General features: G+C 41.3%; 1 protein-coding gene across 1 annotated transcript; it reads left to right on the top strand.

Annotated features, from left to right (window-relative positions):
* The first annotated feature begins 546 nt into the window (after window positions 1-546).
* RAB21 (RAB21, member RAS oncogene family) lies at window positions 547-19,541 on the top strand. The gene is made up of 7 exons (XM_073327768.2): window positions 547-927; window positions 11,360-11,419; window positions 11,692-11,799; window positions 13,235-13,298; window positions 15,551-15,605; window positions 16,659-16,747; window positions 18,049-19,541. Exons 1-7 carry the CDS (start codon window positions 772-774, stop codon window positions 18,186-18,188), a joined length of 672 nt encoding a protein of 223 aa, XP_073183869.1. The 5' UTR covers window positions 547-771; the 3' UTR covers window positions 18,189-19,541.
* Window positions 19,542-20,039: the final 498 nt, after the last annotated feature.

Raw genomic sequence — 20,039 nt, 5'->3', positions numbered from 1 at the left:
TCCCCAGTGCCCAGCACAGCCCTACACCACCCAAGACTATTGCGGCTCAGGGAGTTATTCGTCGGCCTTCGCCATCGGACAGGGCACCTTTCAGCCCCAGGCTGCCACACTACTGCGTAGGGGCACCCGGCCTGCCAGGCCAGCTGCGGCCCGCCGCTGGATACCAGGCTGTGCCTTGGCCTCGGGCGGGCCCTGCGCGGTCACCCCGACCCCAGCCGGATCTCCCTCTTACAGGGGAAGGAGCCTCCCCGCCCCTGGCCTGCAGGGGGCCCGCGGAGCCCTGGGGCTGCCGCCTGCTTCTAACGACACAAGCCTGGGCCCCAGGCCGGCGCCAACTCTCGCCCCCGGGGCGGAGGCCCAGCAGCCTGAGGAGACCACGGCGGGTCAGACTCGCCCCCGTCCCCTCCGGAATCTCATCTAGCCCCGCCCCTTGGGAAACTCGCTAGGCCCCGCCCCCGCTTCTCCCCCTCCCTCTCCGGGGGCTCTGGGCGTGGCCTCGGCTCCCGCAGCGTCTGCCCCTCCTGTTGGCTGCCAACATGTCGCGTGACCGAGCGGAGCGTGACGTAGAAGGAAGAAGACGCCATTAGAGGGAGCGGGCCGAGCGGCTTTGACAAGTGGCCTGGCTCCATCCCGGGCTAGCTTCGCGGCTGCCCCCTTCGGTCCCCGCATCCCCGGGCTCTCCTCGCGGCGGCTTCCCCGCCGGGGTCGGTGTCCGGCGGCTGCGCCGCCGATGTGAGGCCGCGGCCCGGCGAGCGGGCGGGTTCGCTGCGGATGGCGGCGGCGGCGGCGGGTTCCGGCGCGGGGGGAGGCGGCCGGAGCTTCTCCTTCAAGGTGGTGCTGCTCGGGGAGGGCTGCGTGGGGAAAACCTCCCTGGTGCTGCGCTACTGCGAGAATAAGTTCAACGACAAACACATCACCACCCTGCAGGTGCGCGCGGGGGCCGCGGGGTTTGTGTGCCTCTCTCTGTATATTGAGGGCAGTCGGGCTGTTGCGCTGTCTCTTCCCGGCACACGTCATTTTATTTAGTTATTTATTTTACGACGCCCATTTGGTGTCAGTCGACCTCTCTATCTCTCTGGTCTCTTCCCCGGGCTGAGTCCTGTTCAGAGGGCTCTGTCTCTTTCTGCTCCTGTCGTTGCTGCTGTTGTGAGGTCCAGGCTGGGACCATGACCCTTTCCTTGGGTGAAGAATGGCATACGTGTATTCATTCTTTTCTCTCTCTCCCTGCCTACCTGATTGTTGGTTTTAAGTGGCCAGCCTTGTTGGTTACTTCCTGGTTTGGGGGAGGGGGAGGTTCTGTAGTTCCATTTACACCTCAAATGGTCGGGGTTTGGGTTTAAATACTTCATCTTTCTTCTCTGATTTCTATGACCTTCTGTTCAGGCTCTCAGCTTTCTCCATTCGGGCCTTTGCAATCCTGGTATGGGGAAACGTGATCTGAAAGTGTTAATTCCTTCTCACTAACTAGGCAATATGAGTGGCCTGATGACTAAGTGTTGTATGCAAATTCCAGCTTTTGTTGCTGTGGCTAATGTTCTAAGTGGTGAAAGTTAAGTATTGAGGAAGGTCAGTATCTTCAAAGAAATTGTGAGTGCCTTCAGATTTCATCTTTAGGTTTTTGCAAAACTCAACAAAAACACGTAGTAAATATTACTGGTGAAATAGGCTAAATTAGAAAGTTTGGTGAACTTGGCCAAAACTGGCTTAAGCCTCATATTGCAGAAATGCTAACATCCTAAATATTGAAAGAGCCACTCCATGTAATTGTTCAACAGCTAAAATGTTTGAGAATAAATCTGTCTAAATTATTGGCCTCAGATTTGCAGCACCAAAATCCTGTAGTTCACTGTACATTTATTATTTGACATGTATTGAAGTGCATGTACAAGCTTATGTATCATGTATAAACTCTCAGGACCTGTGATTCTCAGACTCTTTGGGTGTGTCTACACAGCAACTAGACACCCATGGCTGGCCTATGCCAGCAAACTTGGGCTCACAGGGCTTGGGCTGCAGGGCTGTTTCATTGTTGTGTAGACATCTGTGCTCTGGTACCCTCCCACCTCACGGGGGTCTTAGAGCCTGTGCTGGAGCCTGAGCGTGGAAGTCTACACAGCAATGAAACAGCCCTGCAAGCCTGAGTTCGTTGACACAAGCTAACTGCAGGTGTCTAGTTGCTGTGTACACATACCTTAAGAGTCTGGAACCACTTTTTAATTGTCTTGGGTGTCCCACTGCTCTGTGAACCACAGTTCCAGATATACTGCTCTAGAGTGAGAACAAACCATTTAGGGATGACAACGTAGAGTGGAGCTGCAAGCAAGTTGTGCTTTATCTGTTTCAAGAAAAACTTAGTTTTCTTTTTCAACCAGCTCTGTGAAGAAAATTTACACTTTTTTAAATATTTTGAGATATGTATGATACTCCAGTAATGGAGACCAGAATGGCACCAAAAGGATTAAGTATTTAGTTTTTCCTTCCTTATCATAAGGGCTTGAAATACTTTTAAAACATTCTACATTAATATTTTCATGGTTATGAGTCTGATCTTCTGTTTTTTGGTTGTTTTCTGGAGGTCTGAGGTGTGAGCTCGCTTACCTTAATTGAAGGTGCATGGCTTGGGGTTGATTCTTTAACGAACCTTTCTTCCCAAATTTTTTAGCTCTAGAGAGGTAATGAAGAGTTTAAACTGTAACTAAATACTCCTGTACTTGCTGACAGCACATGTCTGCAATGGATGCAGTTGTAGCAGAACAATGTTAGCACTTCAGATATAATAAGGACAAAGTGTATGTCACTGCTTTGGAACTAGCCCAATCCAGACTATGTCCTGGAAAATCTGCACCCCCAAGCAATGTAGTTACCCCAACCTAACCCCTGGTGTGGACCGTGCTAGGTCAATGGGAGAACTTCCCCAAGTGGTGATAGCTATGTCAATAGGAGAAGTGGATTACCTATGCTAATGGGAGAAGCTCTCTCATCAGCATTAGTAGGGTCTTCACCAAGCACTACAGCTGCCCCATTGTAGCACTGCAAGTGTAAACAAGCCCTGTGCCTCCAGTGGGTACCTAAGTTCTGATATCAATGTAAAACCAAAGGCTGTGACAATAGACTATTAATAGTTTTGTCATCTGATGTGTCTCAGTTTCAGCTAAGCATGTGGGTGTAATTTGTAGTTGGAAATCGAAATTCAGGCACTTTTTTCCTTGAGGTTAAAAAGTGAATTGAATAAATACTCTGTGGATATTGGGGAAACAGAGTGAGGGAAGCTACAGGTCCACCAATTCAATTTTTAAAATAAAAACAAAAGAATGAATTTGTCCTCTCTGGATTTATTGCTTTTAAAGGAGTGTGTGTCTTTTGTTTGTTTTTTTTTAAACCTCCTGTAAACAAGCTTTCGGAGTAGGGACTTATGTGGGGAGAATGCACTTCCTTATTGCATGAAAAGGGGTGGCGCTCTATCATTAGTCCTTGGATATACAAAAATGAAATCTCTGTGGGGCTGTAACATCACTAGACTTAGCTGACTCACTTATAGTTTTTGATATCGTCATCTCTTAAACAGATGTTGTGTGCCACTTAAGACTAAATGAAGAATTCTCTCTTCTCTCCCCACACCTCTCCCGCTGTGGGTTCCAGGACTGGCTGCTCCAAGAAGCAGTCATTAATGGTATCTAGAAATTGTGTATCTGCATCCTATACTGAGGTGTCAGTGGTACATTTCTGGACATCTCTTCAGTGAATCCTACTATATATCCTCTCTCTCCAGTGACCCTGGTTCTTCTCTCTTCCCAACATATTTACCCCTAAGTTCTAAAAACGTTAAGCTGCAGGGTCAGTTGGTGTTGGAACTTAACTGTGTGAACAGTTCACATTTCAAAACTACTTCTTACTGTAGTTGCTTTCCTGTATCCTATTTTAAAGTGTATTTTACTACCATATATGGTCAGCATGTGGATTAAACTAAGGGGTCGCACGCTTCCTGGCTTCCGTAGACTAAACTTTTTGCATATACCGGGGGCTCCTTATGTCCCTTCATTATACCCCCACAAATTCCCTGTATGCCACCCTCGCATCCTGCAACTCCCTCCATTCTCCCCCTGCCAGGGATTCTGTGCCTCCATTCTCTTTCTTCCCATTCCAGCATTTTCTGTTTTTCCACATGGAAGGGGCTCTGTGCCCCTTTCCCAGGCCTCCCTCTCCAGACTAGCATCCCCCAATTTCTCTTGTGCTCTCATCCCTGTACTGCATGCCTACATATCCCCAGTCCTGCTTCCCCCACTATTATAGGAATGACTGAGTAGGTTGCACTGGTGGTGGAGAGTGGCGCTACATGTGAAAAAAGCATAGTCAAATACAGTTTGATTCATAGAAATTTTTAGTATATTTTAGAATTTCTAGGGATACAAATTCCATGCTTGATAAGCATTTAGTAAAAGGAATAATCTACTGATCCAGATGATAGTTGTGAAAGTCTCAGACTAGAGAAGCTACAAAAACAGAACACCCAGGAATTGAGGATTTTAGTCACAACATATATAGTTGGGGACATGTCTCCTGAGGATAGGATGCAGAGGGGATTTCTTGACACCATTAATGACTGTTCGTTGGAGCAGCTAGGCCTGAAACCCAGAAGGGGAGAGACCATTCTTGATTTTAGTCCGAAGTGGCACATGGGATCTGGTTGAAGAGATGATTATAGCTGAATCACTCAGTAATAGCAACCATAATGTAATTTAAACTTAACGTACTGGGGGGAGGGGAGAATATCTAAGAAACCCGTCACAGTAGAATTTAACGTCAAAAAGGGGAACTACACAAAAATGAGGAGGCTAGTTAAATGGAAATTAAAAGGAACTGTCATAAGAAGGAAATGCCTTCATGGAAGTACTTAAAGAAAACTCATAATACAGACTCAAACTATATGGATACACCAAAATTAAAAAAATAGTAAGGGGACCAAAAAACACCACTGTGGCTAAACAGCAGAGTAGAAGATGTGGTTGGAGACAAAAAGGCATCCTTTTAAAAATTGAAAGTCCCATCCTACTGAGGAAAACAGAAAGAAAGGAACCTAAACTCTGGCAAGTCAAGTGTGTTTAAAATATATTAATTAGGCAGGAAAACAAATTTGAAGAGCAACTAGCAAAAGGTAGATTGGCAGGCTTCCAGCTTCTGATGTACTAAATTCACTGGACAATCAAGGTGTACTCAAAGTCAAGGTTGTTGTGGAGAAGCTAAATGAATTCTTTTCATCGGTCTTCACTGCAGAGGATGTGAGGGAGATTCCCACATATGAGCCATTATTTTTAGGTGACAAATTTGAGGAACTGTATTAGATTGTTCCAAAATCTCTTCTATTAACAAATTGATAAATTAAACAATAGTAAGTCCCCAGGACCACATGGCCTTCACCAAGAGTTCTGAAGGAACTCAAATATGATATTGCAGAAATACTTACTAACTGTGGTATGTTTCAGAGTAGCAGCTGTTAGTCTGTATCCGCAAGAAGAAAAGGAAGACTTGTGGCACTTTAGACTAACAAATTTATTTGAGCATAAGCTTTCGTGAGCTACAGCTCACTTCATCGGTATGTAATGTATTGCTTAAATCAGCCTTTGTACCAGATGGGCTCCATATTAGTTAACTTCAGTACTAGACAAATTTGGTTGCATCTATAGTAAAACAAAAACAATTATCGACACATAAGCAAGCACAACATCTTGAGGAAGATAAATCGTGCTTCACCAATCTAGTCGAATTCTTTGAGGGAGGTCAGCAAACATGTAGGTAGATGATTCCAGTGGATATGGTGTACTTGCTTTCTGAGAGAGCCTTTGACAATGTCCTTCACCAAAGGCTCTAAAGCAAAGTAAGGAGTCATGGGATAATAGGGAAGGTTCTCTCGTGGATCAGTAACTGATTAAAAGATAGGAAACCAAGGTTAGGAATAAATGGTCAGGTTTTTTTTGGAGAGTGGAGAGAAGTAAATAGTCCCCCAAGGATCTGTAGTAGGACCAGTGCTGTTAATTTATGAATATCCTCATCTGGAAGAGGGGGTAAACTGCTAAGTAGCAAAATTGGCAGATGATACAAAATTACTCAAGATAAGTCCAAAGCAGACGGAAGAGTTAGAAAGGGATCTCACAAAACTGGGTGCACAACAAAGTGGCTGATGAAATTCAGTGTTAAATGAAAATTAATGCACTTTGGAAAACAGAATCAACTATACATACAAAATGATGGTCTAAATTAGCTGTTACCACTCACGAAATCTTGGCGTCATTGTGGGTCGTTCTCTGAAAACCTCCGCTCAGTGCACAGTAGCTGTCAAAAAGGTTAACAATCCTAAGAACCATTAGGAAAGAGGTAGATAAGACAGAAAATATCATGCCAGTGCATAAATCCATGTTATGCCCACACTTAGAATACTGTGCAGATCTTTTTGACCTACCTACATTTTGATCTTTTTCAGTCCTAAAAGATATGAGACGGGGGACACAAATGATTAGGCGTATAGAACAAGTTCCATATAAGGAGAGATTTAAAAAGACTGGGATTGTTCATCTTAGAAAAGAGATCTCCACACTATTCAGGATTTTTTAGAAAGTGAATACGGCAGTGATGTTTGTTGCTTAATATTACACATGAACCAAGGGGCACCCACTGAAATTAATAAGCATCTGGCTTAAAACATAAAGAAGTACTTCACTCAACACAGTCAACCTGTGGAACGCATTGTGAAGGCCAAAAGTATAACTGGGCTCAAAAAAGAACTAGATAAATTCATGGAAGATAGGCACATCAGTGCCTATTAGCCAAGATGGTCAGAGAGGCAACCCCATGGTCTGGGTGTCCCTAAACCTCTGACTGCTAGAAGCTGGGAGTAGACAACAGATCATGAATCACTCAGTAAATTGCCCTGTTCTGTTCACTCCCTCAGAAGCATCTGGCACTGGTCACTGTCAGACAGGATACTGGGCTAGGTGGATCATTGGTCTGATCATTGTTGTTTGTCTGGCACAAAAGGCTATATCTATACTGCAGAGCCTCCATGCATCTGAAGAAGTGGTTTTTTACTCACCAAAGCTTATGCCCAAATAAATCTGTTAGTCTTTAAGGTGCCACCAGACTCCTTGTTGTGGATACAGACTAACACAACTACCCTCTGATACTTAGTTATTCAGTGTGTCAGCATGTTGTTGTTGGAAGGATAAGCAAGATGAGAGATGGGTATTAATGGGTGCTGTCAAACAGTTGGTTTTTAAGACAGTTGGAGAAGTGCTTGAAGCTGTGACTGCACGAAATAGATGGCAGGGCTCCATGTGTCCCTTCCCCTGCCGCCCGCGCCCCCCCCTTGGTTTTCTGATTTTCCTCCCCCCAGAAAAATAGAGTTCTGGCCACTGGTGCCTAGAACATTCTCTGAATGGTGCATCAGATCAGTTAGCACATTAGGCAGATGTGCTCTCAAGTTGAGAGCACAAAGCCTTGTAAGCTCCTCCAGTTATGACTTGACAGTGAAACTGGCAGTAACTTTAAACTAAGAATGTATTCTCATTTATCCTGAAACATGATCAAGCAGTGAAATGGTGTGGTTTAAATTGTTCTTAAGCAGATTTTTAGTTTGTAAAAAATATTTATAGTCTAATAGATTGTAAGGACTTAGTTCTGCATTATGGTTCCAGTTCAGCAAAGTACCTAAGCATATGAATAGTTCCTTTTGAAGTTGATGATTTGTTGAATTGGGCCATATGATGAGCCATGTGAAGGAGAGGGGATGGGCCAGGAAGCACTGTTGCTTTCTTTAAAAGTTGCCCTTTGCCATGGGATAAGAGGGGAGAAGAACAGTACAATGTGGGTCATGCTAAACTCTTGAAAAGTTGGAGCCATTCTAACATGCAGGAGGGTGGTGAGGCATTAGCCCTGTCCAGAAATGCCCTCAGTGTGGCCAGCTAGCTCTGTTTGCAGAACTGGCTCACTCCCTAGCATTGGAAGATGGGCTGGGTGTACTCTTTATGGGTGGAGACAGGCTTCTTTAATCTTTTCTTTCCTTACCTAGTGCTTCCCAGACAAGGAATAAACCTAGTTCAGCTTTTGTAAATTCATTAATATGAACTAATCTCTAAATCTGGTGCATAGCAATATTCTTGCTGTAGTTAAAATCCTCAGACCTGTTTGATCTGTTACATTATATGTATCCAGCTCATCCCCATCAGAGTCCCATAGTTCTTCAGTGCTACTTTCCACAAATTCACTCAGTGCAGTGTAGTTTTTCTGTACTAGCAGAATTTAGCAAGATTTTTTTAACCGTGAAAAGGTTTTTTTTTTTTTTTTTTTTTTTCCATTGGAAACTACAGGGAGAACCCTGGTAGGCAAAATATCCATTCTAGGTGAAACTTCCCCAGGACTCTGGTGTTAGGATGCTGCTAGTACATGGGTATAGACTAATGCATTCATGTCAGCCATATTTGATTTCAAGTTGGATCTTAAACAGTTCAATAATGCGTGTCTATTGCTAAAGTGATAAGCACTGCAAATCACTGAAATGGTGGAAGTTGCTAATCTGCCTTCTGGAGCTGAAGTGATAAACAATTGTCTGAAATAGGTGGATTTTTTGTCTTTAGGAATGATTTCTCAAATCTAAACTACAGTAAATACAAAGAGGAATGGCACACAGAGTCCAGATGAAGAGGGGCTAATGCAGCTTTAAGTAAACTTTGCACCTTCCTGATCCTGGGTTGCTCTGGGGGCTGGAGCATGTATGTAATTTAAGTAGACTTGCGGGGGCTTCTCTAAATTATGATAGCCTCCCTAGATTGCCATATAGGTTGCAGCACTGTCTGGAATTTCCAGTGTTGCACGCAGTAATCCTGCACCCAGCATGCCCCTGGCATTCCCACTACATCAGGGCTTGAGGGCATCCTAAGGGAATCCTCTCCTAACTGGATCTGGGGCTTTTAGGGCCTTTCTAATACTGCTTAGGCTCTTATCCAGAATAAAGGGACTGGAGCGGGGATGAGGCGTTTGCCCTTTAAAGGAATGATATTTAACACCTCAGTGTGCCCATAGATGGAAGACCATTTCTTAGCAATTGTAGGAGATTAATAAGTTAAGCATAACTGAGTTTAGTGTAAATTGTAGGTTGAAGCATTCACTGGAGATCAAAGGACTGAAAAATCAGAAGATATCACAAGATTCAATAAATCAATAGTAGTTGCAGTTAACTTCAGCTGGTCTCGTGTTTTGGAAACCACATCCAAAAAATTGCGATAGAAATTTAAAAAAAAAAGTTGAAAGAAATGACTAGAAATTAAAACTCATGACTTTCAGATTTAAACTAGTCTCAGTCCACTAATGTTTTATATTTAGTAAAGCTACAAAAGGACTGAAATGAATAAGAATCTAGTATCTTCCAAGTTACATTGCATAAATTCTCAGAACTGCAGCTCTTAATGTCGAATGAAACAGAAGTGAAGAGCCTTCTTGCAATTGGAAATCTAACTGGTTAAAGTTGAGCTTTTTTCCCTTAAGAATCCAAGACTAAAATGCACTGGTGTATACATGCTAAGAACAAACCCTTACACTGAATATACTAGCATATTTATAGTCACAAATGCTAGAAATTCTAAGTGACTAGGGACATTGCTTGAAAATTTATTTAAACTCTGTTAACCCAATAATGAGGCCTACCAACCAGGGGAGTTACCTCTGCTGCCTAACTTCTTAAACTACACGTGCAACTTAAAGGGGTAAAGCAGTTGTGCATTATATTGTAACTCTAGCATATTGTCCAAATCATAAAAATATAACTTGAAGCCTGCTTTTGCTTAGCTTCAGGCTGGGGAAAAAATCTTCTAATCACTTGTTGTTTGGCAGCTAAGACTTTACATTTGTTCATCAAAGAAAATATGCCTGTCCCAATTTTTGGGCAACAGTTTCAAGCAAATTACATGAAGCATTTGCTCCTGTGACCGACAACACTTCTGCTTTTCATTTTTTTGGACTGTTTCAGGCTTTAACTTTAGTTTTGTCTCTAGCTTTAATACAAACTTAAAATGCCATTTCTACCAGGCCGAGATTGAAGTAATTTATTAGTCTTAGTTCTGAGTCTAATTCAAAACAATGAAATCTGAAGAATGTCCATCTGGTTTGAAATCTAAATGTTGGGGGTACCTTTACCTCCTCATAGTATCTAAAGTTATCTGATAGATCCATAATATGTATGGTGTCCAGATCATTATTTTACTTGGCTGCAGTCTGGAGTTGTAGTATTTTTAACCGTGTGAATTGGCTGCTGTAGTCTGAATCTGGATTCTGTAGGTTTTCTATGAAAGAAGCTGCACTGGTGGTGGTTTTTCCTGTTTTCTTGCCCACAAACATTTAATTTCAAACAGAAGGGCCAGTCTATTTCATGTGGGGAAAGTTGCAACATAGTATTTCTCTCTTGCCAAGCCTCAAAAAGATCCCCTCAAAGGAAGATTTCAGTCACTATGGTAGCTAAGGCCACTGTGCCACCAAACTTGTCATGCCTTGAGCTCTTAATTCTTTAAATTGGGCTACATCAGTCCTGGGTTCAGTTGCCCTGATATTTTCCAAATGGGGTGTGGTATTAATTAAAAAATCACTTGGCTTATGGTATAACTAAAACACCTCTAGGATTCAGATCAAGGAGAACAGACTAATCTGAAGGCAGGGATGTTCTCATGGAGGATCAGAAGTGAACATGGATGCCAAAGGATAATAACTAGCTAATAGTCACACTAATTAAGGCTGATGAGTGTATTTTTGATTAACTTGTTTAATGCTCAAAACTTAAATTTGTCCATTATTTATGGGTTAAGACATAACTACTTGTTCTCATTAAATAACTAGATCTTGTAATTAAAATATTACATAATTGTCTTGGGATGCCAGATAATTTGTAACATAATAATGGGAAAAATTTCCTGAATTTATTCTTACCTGTTTTCACTCCAGACTGAATAGATGACAGTTACTACTTAGATGCTGCCCAAATGGTGAGGCAATATTGAGATGTTATAAAACTTCTTCTAGACTTGCCTGGAGATACTCTGAAAAGGCAAACTGAAAGTGTGGTTTGTTGGAGCTAGGCTAATCCCCAGCCTTGGATGATAATATATCTTTTGGTCTGTGTCACCTCCACACCTCCTGATGGTTAATGGTGGTCTGAACAGATTTTGCTTCAGGATTTGTTTTTCTCTTTAAAACCATAAGAGTACAAAAATAATCCAAATGACAGGTTTATAAATAACTCTCTGGATCAGCCATAAATGTAAAAATTAACCATAATGACTCTAGTCTCTAAACTATTTCATACATATTTTAATTTCTGTTCTAGGCATCTTTTCTAACAAAGAAGCTAAATATTGGAGGGAAAAGAGTAAACCTTGCAATATGGGTATGTTTGCTTATCTGCCTTTTACGTTTCTATTCACTCTGCTTTTATAAACTTCAACTTTTCACTTTTACAATGGAATTCAAGTCTTGTTGGTTAAAATACTAAGCACAAAATAAATGAATACACATTTGAGATTCTGGTTGAATTCTTGCCAAGAATTCAAAGTTTTACTTATTTCTGGTGTCACTCTTGTTCAATAATTGGATTTCCTTGAATGATGTCATCAGTTTTGCCTTAATGAACACTAACACAAATGTATCTATCACATGCAGGATACAGCTGGTCAAGAAAGATTCCATGCACTGGGTCCAATTTACTACAGAGATTCTAATGGAGCTATTTTAGTATATGACATAACGGATGAAGACTCTTTTCAGAAGGTACTGTGACAGATGCATCCATCTCCCCGCAAGTAAACAGGTTCAAAGCTTCCCTGCAGTATGAGTGTGCAACTTGGAAGTTTCCATTTCATCAGTAACTAAATGTACTTTCTAATTTAGATAATGACTGCCTTATAAACTTAGTTTATAATTGAATGTACTGCAGTTTTTTTATAACTGATCAATTTGAATGATCTAAATTGTTCTATCTAATATAATAGAAAATAATTCCTAAAACTGAACAGTTTAAGGAAAGATGGAACTTTTTTTTCCTCCTTCCTCCTTCCCCCTCTTTGCTCCTGGTAAAACAGTAATGCTGTTATGGCACTGTCATTAGAGTTTAATTTATATTCTGAAGTAATTAGGTCAAATCTACTCTAAGTGCTGTGCTTGTAAATATATAGTAATGTGGTAGTGATGGAACAATAACAGTAGGTAGTATACATGCTTATTGCATATATCTTAATTATTTGAAACATAGCATGCTACAACATGCCTTGCTTGTGGAATGCACTACTTTGCCATAATTTCCAAGTTACGACACTAAAGAAACTGTTTCCAAGAACAGTGCCCCTGGATTATTAATACCTTATAACAGTAAGTAGAGACAAGGTTTGGAGCTCGTGTGTCTATATAGAGCTGCTGATATATTCCAGAGTTTAGTCTATAAATCTAAATGATTTGCTTATTAGAATATTACTTGGTAAGATTCTGAAGGATTTTATTTTAATGAAGTTTTTCTCCATCATGAATGGAGACGCACTCTGTTGAAAGAAATGTGTGGTTTTTTGTTAGCATGTAAAAGCTTGGTTTTTTTTGTATGTTTGTATCATGGGATCTAATTTTTATTTGACTTTCTTGCAGTTAACTTCCTCCTTCATTACTTATTCATAATGAAATAGAAATTCATAAGCTTATACACTCCTCATGTAGTCCCAGTATGGACAGTGTATTTTCTATTGGCCTATCTCCAACCATGCCTGCAAAAGTAATATTCTTGTCTGGTTCTGTTCCTCCCAAAACAGTCCATCTATTATGTGTACATTGGATTATAAAACACTCTGAGCAGGCCCCAGTTCTTCTAGTAGAATACCATGCACGCTAACATATCACTGACCCATCTATGTAGCAGTCAATACAGAATTCATATTTGACCTAAAAGGCAACCTCATGTGCATTTATATCACACATGTGATCTGTAACTTGCTCTTTGGGACTGGGATAACAGATGCTGGATTACCTTTAGTACAACTCAGAGGTGCGTAACTTCTCTGGATTCCAGATCGCCCTCTATAGAATTAAAAGGACAAAGTCAGGAAGACATTTGCATAGATATCTGTCTTAGTCTTAAAGCTGTATAGTTGGATCCATGACCTTAAAATGATGATACATGCCTCTTAAAATGAGAATACATCTAACTGATATTTGTATGCAGGTAAAAAACTGGGTCAAGGAATTAAGAAAAATGTTGGGGAACGAAATCTGTTTATGTATAGTTGGTAAGGCTATTTTATTTTTAGTCTGCTTTGAGTGCATGAGTAATTTATTGTAAATGTGCAGTTATTTAAACATTGCATGATTACTTTTGTGGTGATGAAACATAGTCTTACAGTACAGATCAGCCTGCTACCAAATGTAAACTCAAGAGTTTAAGTATCATTAATATATAATATCTGTTGAGTATATGCAAGATTTGGTGTGGGAAGAAAAATTAACTTTAGCTCCCTCAGTATGTATTAAGGCCAAGATCTATAAATGGACTTGGGTGTCACAACACTGAAACTGGTGCATAACATTTGGGCTACTAGAAAATCACAGGAACAACACTGCAATTCGTAAGACTGAGTTAGGTGCCTGGGCTCCCTATACAATGAATGAAGAGATGGGTACCTTAGAAAGCAATCCACAAAAGTTAGCTCACTAGGTGAGGAGCCAGTTAAGCTAGCCAATGGGAGATGCTGAAGAGAGGAGATAGCAGCCTGCTTAATGATCTGTAAACCTGAACCTGTCTCTTGGAGTCAGGTGGCTCAGGTACTTCAGGTGTTTCCTGTGGGAATGAGTTAGGGGCCTGTTTTACCCCACATAAAATGTCTGGAGGTGGTGGGCTGCCCACTTTAACTTTTAGCCTGGTGGTTAGAGCACTTGCCTAGGGAGACCCAGGTTAAATTCCCTCCCGCTGCCAGAGGGGGAGAGGATTTGAACAGGGGTCTCTCCCACTTCTGAGTGCTCTAACCACTGAGTTATGGGATTTTCAGATGTGGGGCTTCCCCATCTCTCCTGTTAGAGCTTTCCACTATGAATAAATGAAAGTGAGTTGGCCCAGGAGAATGGGAATGAATCTGTAGCCTGGTGGTTCGGATGCTTATCTGAGAGGTGGGAGACCCAGGGTTCAATTCCCCTGCTCTAGTTACTTTCATTATTTATCCACAGTGGAACAGCTTCAACAGACTCCATCCTTGTCTCTCAGTGACTGAGCTGTGGGACACTCATGTGAGAGTACTCTCCTGAGAGGTGGGAAACCCTTTCCCTGTTCATATCTTATTGTTGCTAAGTGGCGAGGGGGATTGAAGCTGGGTCTCCCACCTCTCAGGTGAGTGCTCTAACCGCTGACTTAAGTCATAAGGTGGGCACCTCCTCCTCTGGTGGTCACACTTTGAATGGACCCTGATCCAATAGGCAGCTTCTGAGCATGTCTCCTGGATCAGGCCCTGCATATGAGATGAACTGGGGAAGAGCATTCACCTGCCCATGGACACTCTGGAGCTCAGGCTGGAGATAAGTGTCTGGACACCTAGAGGAAGGCTGCAGTGTGCATGATAAAAGGCAAGAAAATAGGCACTAGGAAAATTCTTTTTTTTAACCCTGAAAACTTAAGTACTTAAACTTATCTGGTGCCTACAGGGTTTGGCAGGAGTTTTTTGGCTCACAATGGAGCCTAAAATTGGGACTTTATGGATCCCATCCTAAGTATTTGGGTGAAAGGGGAAAATCTTTAAATACTGCTAACCCTTAACGTGTAAAACATTTTTAAAGAAAACCAGCTTGATTGTGTTTTGAAGGTGGTATTTGGAAAGTGATAGGAAGAAAGATCCATAGCAGGGGTGGGCAAACTTTTTGGCCTGAGGGCTGCATCTGATTTTGGAAATGGTATGGAGGGCCAGTTAGGGGAGGGGTGTGTGGCCTGCCCCCCACCCTCTGCCGTTTCTCACCCCCGACAGCCTCCCCTGGGATCCCTTCCCCATCCAACCACCCTTTTCTCCCTGACTGCCCCTAGAAACCCTGCCCCTGACTGCCCACCACCACCCCCATCCAACCCCCCCACCTTCCTGACAGTCCCAACCCTTATCCACTCCACCCCTCCGCCTCACTTCCTACCCCCTTATCACGCTGCCTGGAGCATGGGTGGCACTGGAGCCAGCCACACCAGCACGCAGCACAGAGCACGGGTGGGTCAGGCCGGGCTCTACAGCTGCGCTGCTCCGCCCCAGGAGCTCACAGCCCCGCCACCCAGAGCGTTGCACCAGCAGCACAGTGAGCGGAGGCTGCAGGGGAGAGGGAACAGTGGGGGAGGGGCCATGGGCTAGCCTCTCGGGCAAGGAGCTCCAGGGCCAGGCAGAAGGGTCCCATGGGCCGGATGTGGCCCACGGGCAATAGTTTGCCCACCTCTGATCAATAGTCCGTAGACTTTTTTTTCTTTAGTTTGTTCTACACACACTGAAAAGATCTGAAGACTGGTGTCTCTCTCTGACAGGTAACAAAATAGACTTGGAAAAAGAGAGGCATGTTTCAATTCAAGAAGCAGAAACGTGAGTGGTTTTTTTTTTTTTGGCTTTTGGTTTTTTCTTAAACTTTAAATTAGTTAAATCACTTCTGCTATAACTAGTGCCTTTATCACAAGACTAAAGAAACAGTAGTGCTTTTAGTGAACGATTGTAGCTAATTACCATAGCTTTTGTATTATCTGCCAAAATTAATACTATAGTAACGTTCCATCCCTGTTCTACTCCACATGTATTCAAGGATTTAAAGCTTCAAAATTATACAAAACACTCTTAAATTACAGTATATTCTGTAGTAAACTTAGCTTCTGAAGTGTTTTTAAAATAGTAGATTCTCCCTTTCAGTGATGCTTCTCAATCTACACTAGTCATAGAACGGCAGGACTGGAAGGGACCTTGAGAGGTCATCTGGGCCTGTCCCCTGCATGCATGGCAGGATTAAGTATTCTCTAGACCATCCCTGACCAGGTGTTTGTATAATATGCTCTTAAATCTCCAATGATGGAAATTCCACAACCGCCCTAGGCAATTTATTCCAGTGCTTAATCACCATCCTGACAGGAAGCTTTTCTAATGTCCAACCTAAACCACCCTTGCTGCAATTTAAGCCCATTGCTTCTTGTCCTATCCTCGGAGGTTAAGGAGAACAATTTTTCTCCCTCCTTCTAACAACCTTTTTATGTACTTGAAAAGAACATAAGAATGGTCTGACCTGGTATGGCCAAAGATCCATCTAGCCCAGTATCCGGTCTTCCAACAATGGCCGATGCCAGGTGCCCCAGGGGAAATGATCAGGATAGGTAATCATCAAGTGATCCATGCTCTGTTGCCATTCCAAGCTTCTGTTATCTATTGTTTACTAAAAGGTGGGTTTGGGTTTTTCGCATGCAATATACAGGAGTGGCAACAAATTTAAATAGCAAAGTTTAATGTGGTAAATATCCTCCATACTTTATATATTTGTCTTACAAAGAATATTGTACACTTCAAAGTATGAAGGCTTGAAAGGATTTTTGATTTCTTTAACATTCCATGTGGTCTCATAAGTAAAAGCTTTTTTGGTATTTGCACTACATACAGGTATGCAGAATCAGTGGGAGCAAAACACTATCATACTTCAGCCAAACAAAACAAAGGAATTGAAGAACTCTTCCTTGACCTCTGTAAAAGTAGGTATTGCATTTGCTGTGGTGAGTTTACACGGTACAAGTTGATGAAAAAGCCCACATCAGAATAAAGTCCTTTCACATAATAGGCTGGAAGATGGGTTTCACAGATATTAAATTAAACTACAATAGATTAGTTAACATAACTGTTCATTCATAAGATTGATGTTTTACCTAATCTTTTGATGCCAAACTTTCTATTGCTGAATGTCTTCAGTCCTTGAGCCAATGTTCAAGCTGCTGCAGGTTTGAAAAGACTAAGATTTGGTGCCAAAGATGATAAAACAGCCACACTGCATACACTTGTTATGTGCATATTATTGAATGATTAATATGTTGTAATTTTGAGACATTCAGTTGCCTGAATTAGTTGTTAAAATAGGGGGTCTAGTGTACAAAGTAAAAATGAAAACCAAGTTTAAGGCTTGTACAGGCTATTTGGAATATAGTGTTCAAAATTAGTCAACTATTTTAAACATTCTTATACCTCTGCACTCTGTCCAAGGTCTCCCCTTCACCGTATCTGAGCATTGGTTGGTTGAAAACAGGAAAAAGTACATAAACGCACTTTCCTCTTCCATTTTCCTTATGACTGTTTCTCCTTCCACTCTTGCTCCCTTCCAATCCTCCATCCCACAGAAACTTGGCTTCAGAATTCTGATTTGAAGTTCTCTCTATTCACTTGCTGTCCAGAGTCAACTTGAAGTTTATTGCACAGATCTTAAACCTCATTCCAAACGGTCTGGATTGGAATATAGGTGTCTTACTCCCTGCATCTTTGAATTTTGTGAACACCTGCATCTTAAACCTTCAAAGGAGCCAAATTAGGAAGAAAACCGATCTAGAATCATTCAGCTGTCTGCTGTTGCTTTCTTTTATTTGTAGAATTTTCAGCAGTAACTTTTTGTTCCTGTGTACAGGCTCTAGTGCGGTAGTTAATGTTTGAGGGGTCATTTATTTAGGCCCAAATAGTCTTACCAACTCAACTACTGAGCACTCAAATGCTCCTATTGAAGTCCAATCAGAGCTGCTAGATGTTCTGCATTTCTGGGCCCGAATTATGGTTTTGGACTTTATATGTAGCAACCTGTTTTAAAATGTTGGTTTGTGGTATCAGATGGATCACTTTTCTAAAAAAGTCACTTGAATATTGAAAAATTTCAGTTTGTTTCTCGTTTTGCTAAATCAGGCTGATAACAGCTCTGTGTGCATAGAGATTAAATAGCTTGTTGAAGAATTCAAAGCTTTGAAATATTTTAAAATGGTAATGGAATGTCATCCTGATTTGAGTTCTTATTTTCCAGGAATGATAGAAACTGCTCAAGTGGATGAAAGAGCAAGAGGCAATGGTTCCAGCCAGTCAGGAACTACAAGGCGGGGTGTACAGATTATTGATGATGAGCCACAAGCACAGGGCAGTGGAGGGTGCTGTTCTTCTGGATAACTGTATAAAACTGTGGATTATTGCCCCCTCAATATGAAGACTGCCATATTTCAAGTCCTGCGTTCTTTACCAATGGAATAATAGAATTAACAGTATTGAAAAATATCTCTTAACACTGCAGAGACCTCAAGTGCTAAACTAGTGGAGTCTGAGACCAGAGAATTGGCATTTTCTACAGTGGTTAAAGCAATTACCAATGGCCTTTTTACATATATTTCTTTAATGAGGAATAATATGCATGTAGAAAAGACCTACTTAAAGGCGTCATTTATATTCTTTTAAATCAGATCATTATTTAATAACTTATATACACTGTTAGAATGGCAAATGTTTTTGCAGCTGTTTGTATTTTGTGGTAGATTCAACTGTATCACTTCTAAACTGCAAACGGATTTTTTTTCTAAATTAGATACCTAAACCTTTTTTTTTTTTTTTTTTGCAGGGCTTACACAAGCCCATAACTGTCAACTACTTTGATATACTCTATATCCAGTCTGTATGCCAAGCTGGTAAAATACATTGTAAATTACATATTAAATATTTTATCTGCTTTTACAAGTGCAGGTGCAGAAATACATACATCAGCCTTGTCAGTGAGTGTCAAGTGAATAACAGTCGGTGAAAAGATTGCTCGTTTCTTCACCCGCTCTTCCTGCAGACTCCTAACAGGGGTTTTGGTGTATTCAGTTACACAGCTCTCTTTAAAAGTCTCTTCCTGGCAAGCAGCAATATGCTACAGAGCACCTCTGGTGACAGGGAGGGAGCACTTCCTTTAAACTCCAGTTAACCCAGAGGGATTTGAGTCCCAGATGAACAGTGGAGCACCCTGCCCTCTCAAGTCTGCAATTGCTTTCATCCTCTCCCTAGTCTCCCAAGGAAGCTTAATCCTAAATTAGCCCTTGTCCATCTGGTAGCCACTAAACAATGTTTGTGAAAAGTTGTATTAGTACCCTTGCCTCCCAAGACAGCATTTTAAACTTTAATGAGCATTAGTTCATACTACAAAGCTTGAGTGAACAAGTAAATGAAATTTAACTTTCCTGAGTTACTTTTGATTTTGAGTGGTTTATTGACTATAAATGTAAGATGTAAAAACTTGCAAGATGCAATGTAACTATAGGAACACTAGAAAGGACTAAATTATATTCCTGCTCTGCTGGTTTTGTAAAGCTTGGTGAAGCTTACTTTAAGGTTTTGGGCAGAGATTTATTTGGAAATATTAAGTGTTTAAAAAAAATCTGCAGAAGGAACACACATGGTGGCAATTAAAACTTAAACTGTTGTGCTCTGACTTTTTTTACACATTTGTCATGTTTGGAAAAAACAGTAAAAGTGATGTCTGATAAAATAGAATATTCTTTGGCTTTCCTTTTTCTGAAGGGTGGAATCAGTATCACTTAAGCAACTGTAAATGCACTGAAAGGTGTAGGAAATATCTATTATACAGTATATAGGTGATGGCAAATCCATTTATACTACAACAAGAATACACAATATCCTCAGTTTATTCCTTTTTTCCCTGCCCAAAAATGATAGAATTTAGTTTAAGTACTTCATGGTAAAACAGTAGGAACCTACATTTCCACAAGCCAAACAAAGCCACCTTAGTCTTAAACGTGACAGGCACACCTAATTAGGTAACTTTTCAAACATTGTGTAAAGGGCGTATACATCTTAACTAGCAAGAAAACATAGCATGCTATTGCCTGGCCTCTGTAAATGACTGTGTGGAAAATATTAATGAAAAGTCTGATCACAAGATTTAAATATTCTGTTAAAAGACTAGCTGCACTACAGAACCATATTACTATGTTGAAATAAGTGTGCATAATTCTCTATCAGTAGCTCAAA

This window comes from Lepidochelys kempii, chromosome 1, assembly GCF_965140285.1.
Source record: "Lepidochelys kempii isolate rLepKem1 chromosome 1, rLepKem1.hap1, whole genome shotgun sequence".
Lineage (NCBI taxonomy): Eukaryota > Metazoa > Chordata > Testudines > Cheloniidae > Lepidochelys > Lepidochelys kempii.
The sequence above is the reverse complement of the archived record's forward strand: the minus strand, read 5'-3'. Positions and strand labels throughout refer to the sequence as shown.

Excerpts from the sequence above, each read along its gene's own strand:
- RAB21 (XM_073327768.2), top strand. The coding sequence starts at position 772 with ATGGCGGCGGCGGCGGCGGGTTCCGGCGCGGGGGGAGGCGGCCGGAGC. Across the intron at positions 11,800-13,234 it reads ATGAAGACTCTTTTCAGAAG|GTAAAAAACTGGGTCAAGGA; the intron begins GTACTGTGACAG and ends ATTTGTATGCAG. Across the intron at positions 16,748-18,048 it reads CTTCCTTGACCTCTGTAAAA|GAATGATAGAAACTGCTCAA; the intron begins GTAGGTATTGCA and ends CTTATTTTCCAG.